Here is a 3077-nt window from a genome sequence, read left to right as displayed (position 1 = left end):
TTATACAATATTCAAGAAATGGTGAAATACAATTTCGTTCAATACCCGGCGAAGATTCACACCAATCTTTATCGTATATTTCAAATCATTGCGGGGGCAATGAAAAAACTGCTTATGTTTTTCATGGATGGACCGAAAGTTGTAGCACAGATTGGGTGACCCAACTTATTGAACGTAAGTACAAAAATATAAAATACTAAAATTTAACAATATACATATATATTTTTTGATTTCAACAAAGCCCGTTAAGTTAAAGTCGCTTGGAGTATTTGTCGGTTAAAATATTTTGTATATATTTTTCTACTTTTTTTCGAAGGTTTAACGTTTTATCGTGGCGGTTGCATTATTTGCATAGACTACAATGAATGGGCAGATAAACCTTATTTGGATCTTGTTCAGCGATTCGATATCATCACCGAAATACTTTACGATGAAATATTGGGACAGATCCGTAATGGTTTGAAACCAACAAATAATTATATGTTTGGTTTTAGTTATGGTGGACAATTGGCTTCGAAAATCGGAAGGCTTTTGAAATTCTACAATGGCTATACAATTAAACAAATGGATTGTAAGTATGCTTAAATCTCTTTGTACACAGATGAAATGAAAATTACATACATATTCGTCTCCGAAGGGACTAGTCTTGGTAGATTTAGAGAACATCAAAAGAAAGTACAATTGACTAAAATATTCAAAGAACATTTTCCAAATCAATCCGAGATATAAATATTAAATGTAATGTACATTGTTCCCTATATCGCTATGAATTATACCGTTTAAATCATATAAAATGTTTCTGTGGATCACTCTTTTGTTACTGCATAAAGAGCCACTCTGAGAGGCCCTCTCACTAAAATGTTTAAATAATAAAGTCCAGTATATCAAAATTTGCAAATCTGTAGCCAAATTTACAATAATTTTTAATAATATGATCCAGAAAGCTAAAATGTGTATAAACGTTTGTCTATTAAATGTTCCTAGAATCACTCTGTTTTATTTGAGCTGTTACACGCACACATACATATTTCCCATAAAAATCCATGAGCGAAAAGTAATAACTTCTCTGAAGGTAACGGAAATTTGAGACAGGACTGCCAAAAAACAAAATCGTCACTTATTTCAGAAAAAATCGCAATAATCGGCACTAGAATTTTTAAAATCGGCAATGTATAAAATAATAAAATAAAACATAATAGCCCCGTTCGAGAACTCGATAATTTCTGATAATTATCACAAATTTTTACTGGAAGTCGTTCGTTTACACCAAAGGCCAGCGAAAGACATCCGGAGAGAGACTATATTTGACAGTTATAAGATAAATTGCAAGTTTTTGCTAGAGATTTTTCCCTAGTAAAATCTTGCAAACCGTATCATACATTGTCAACTGGTTGTTGATAGCAAACATATCACCAGCAAAATGTAACATTTGGATAAAACAAAACAAAAGAATTTATATTTCATATAAAACAGAAAATTAATACGAACAACTATACATTTCAAAAGCATAACATTCAGTTTTGTATAAAAATAACATTAAAACAGCATTTTTGGTTAATAAATCAAAAATATTTGAAATTAAAAAAAAAACGGAAAATAAATATTTATGTAATGAGTAAATAACATAAAAACTAATTTTCTATAAAAAAATTAGGTTTTTCATAAACATAGTTTAATTATATATCATATTTATTTAAAATAAAAAGAATATCCTTAGTGAAATCTTTAACTAGATTTCATTTCACTGTCATTTGCCTTATAAGTAAGAGATTTCAAATCCACTTTTAATAAATTTCGAGTCTAATTTGTATGAGGTATTACGTATATCACTGAATCACAATGGACTGAATAGTCGTAAGTGAGCCTGAAACTTAATCGGGCTGCCACTTTAACCTTTAAGGCCTACTTCTTTTCTATGAAAGGATATTTTTCTAGGGTTACGTGTTCAAGTTGAATGTTTAGACATCAACGTCAGACTGAAAGATACCCTAATATCATAAGAAAAAGGAAGTTTTCGATTCATCTGCGTACTCATCACTTAATGTAATCGAATTATTCATAACCTTTTGTTTTATTCCATCGACTAGTGTGTGATATTGCTGGACCTGGCTTTGATTTGCTCTCATATGCACGTCACAATGAGGCTGCTGAAAATGTTGCCTGCTACTATTCGAGCTTGGACAAGAGTACACAATTTCGTAATTGTGATCAAAATATATTATTGGGCCATTGTGGCTATACCCAACCGGCAATATTAAGCCAACCTTATTTCAGTAGTCATGGATTAAGTGTTCGAATGTATATAAATGCTTTTGATTTCCCGTTTTACGCATCGAAAATTGCACCACCTTGGTGTATATCCGGAAATCCTGTACAAAATCTACCAGATGGCTTTACAGTGGGTTATAATGGCGATATTTCAAAGTAAGTTGCAATAATGCAGTCATGTTGTGTATTGATGTGATTTATCTAAGTGTCTCATTATTTTCAGTGATATTACCGGTGATATATTTGTACCGACTAGCCTAAATTATCCTTATAATTTGTCAAGACGGGAATTGAAAGTGTATGAAGAATTTTTGAGCAGCACTCAAGAAAATTAAGCTTTTTTAAAATAAAAAATTCATAAATTCGCAAAAATGGTTTTATTTATAATTGGTTTCGGTTTTAATTGGTTTTTGCTTTCCGATTTATGGTGTCTTATAATACGTTCGCACTAGACACGAAATTCTCGTCAACGAGGATTTTGGCCGAAATACTCCTAATCTTTGTAGATTTGCAATAGGCAAATATCAGCTGGCTCGTAGAGATTTCAACAAAATCGCTTTCAAAATCACCCATACTGCCTTGTACAACTTGGTTTTAGTACTAAAAATGCACTTTTTGCAAACGTGCCTCAATTTTCCTTGTAGATGAAAGTGTGTGTGCGTGTGCATATACCGGTTTGTATTGATATATTTACAATCAACTGTTAAATCCTCAAATCTAGGAAATCCGAACACTTGAGATTTGTAAAGAGATTTTGGTTCTAAATAGCGAGATTTCGTTTCTAATGCGAACGTAAAAGGTTGGCTGAT

At 31.7% G+C, this 3077-nt stretch overlaps 1 protein-coding gene across 1 annotated transcript; it reads left to right on the top strand.

The window, feature by feature from the left end:
- The first annotated feature begins 346 nt into the window (after positions 1 to 346).
- On the top strand, positions 347 to 2617 carry LOC142239480 (uncharacterized). The gene is made up of 3 exons (XM_075311276.1): positions 347 to 571; positions 2088 to 2424; positions 2492 to 2617. The coding sequence occupies exons 1-3, from the start codon at positions 481 to 483 to the stop codon at positions 2601 to 2603; spliced, it is 540 nt and encodes a 179-aa protein (XP_075167391.1). The 5' UTR covers positions 347 to 480; the 3' UTR covers positions 2604 to 2617.
- The last annotated feature ends 460 nt before the right edge of the window (positions 2618 to 3077 follow it).

Source organism: Haematobia irritans, chromosome 5 (genome assembly GCF_050003625.1).
Source record: "Haematobia irritans isolate KBUSLIRL chromosome 5, ASM5000362v1, whole genome shotgun sequence".
Classification (NCBI taxonomy): Eukaryota; Metazoa; Arthropoda; class Insecta; order Diptera; family Muscidae; genus Haematobia; species Haematobia irritans.
This window is presented reverse-complemented; position numbering and strand designations above follow the sequence as displayed.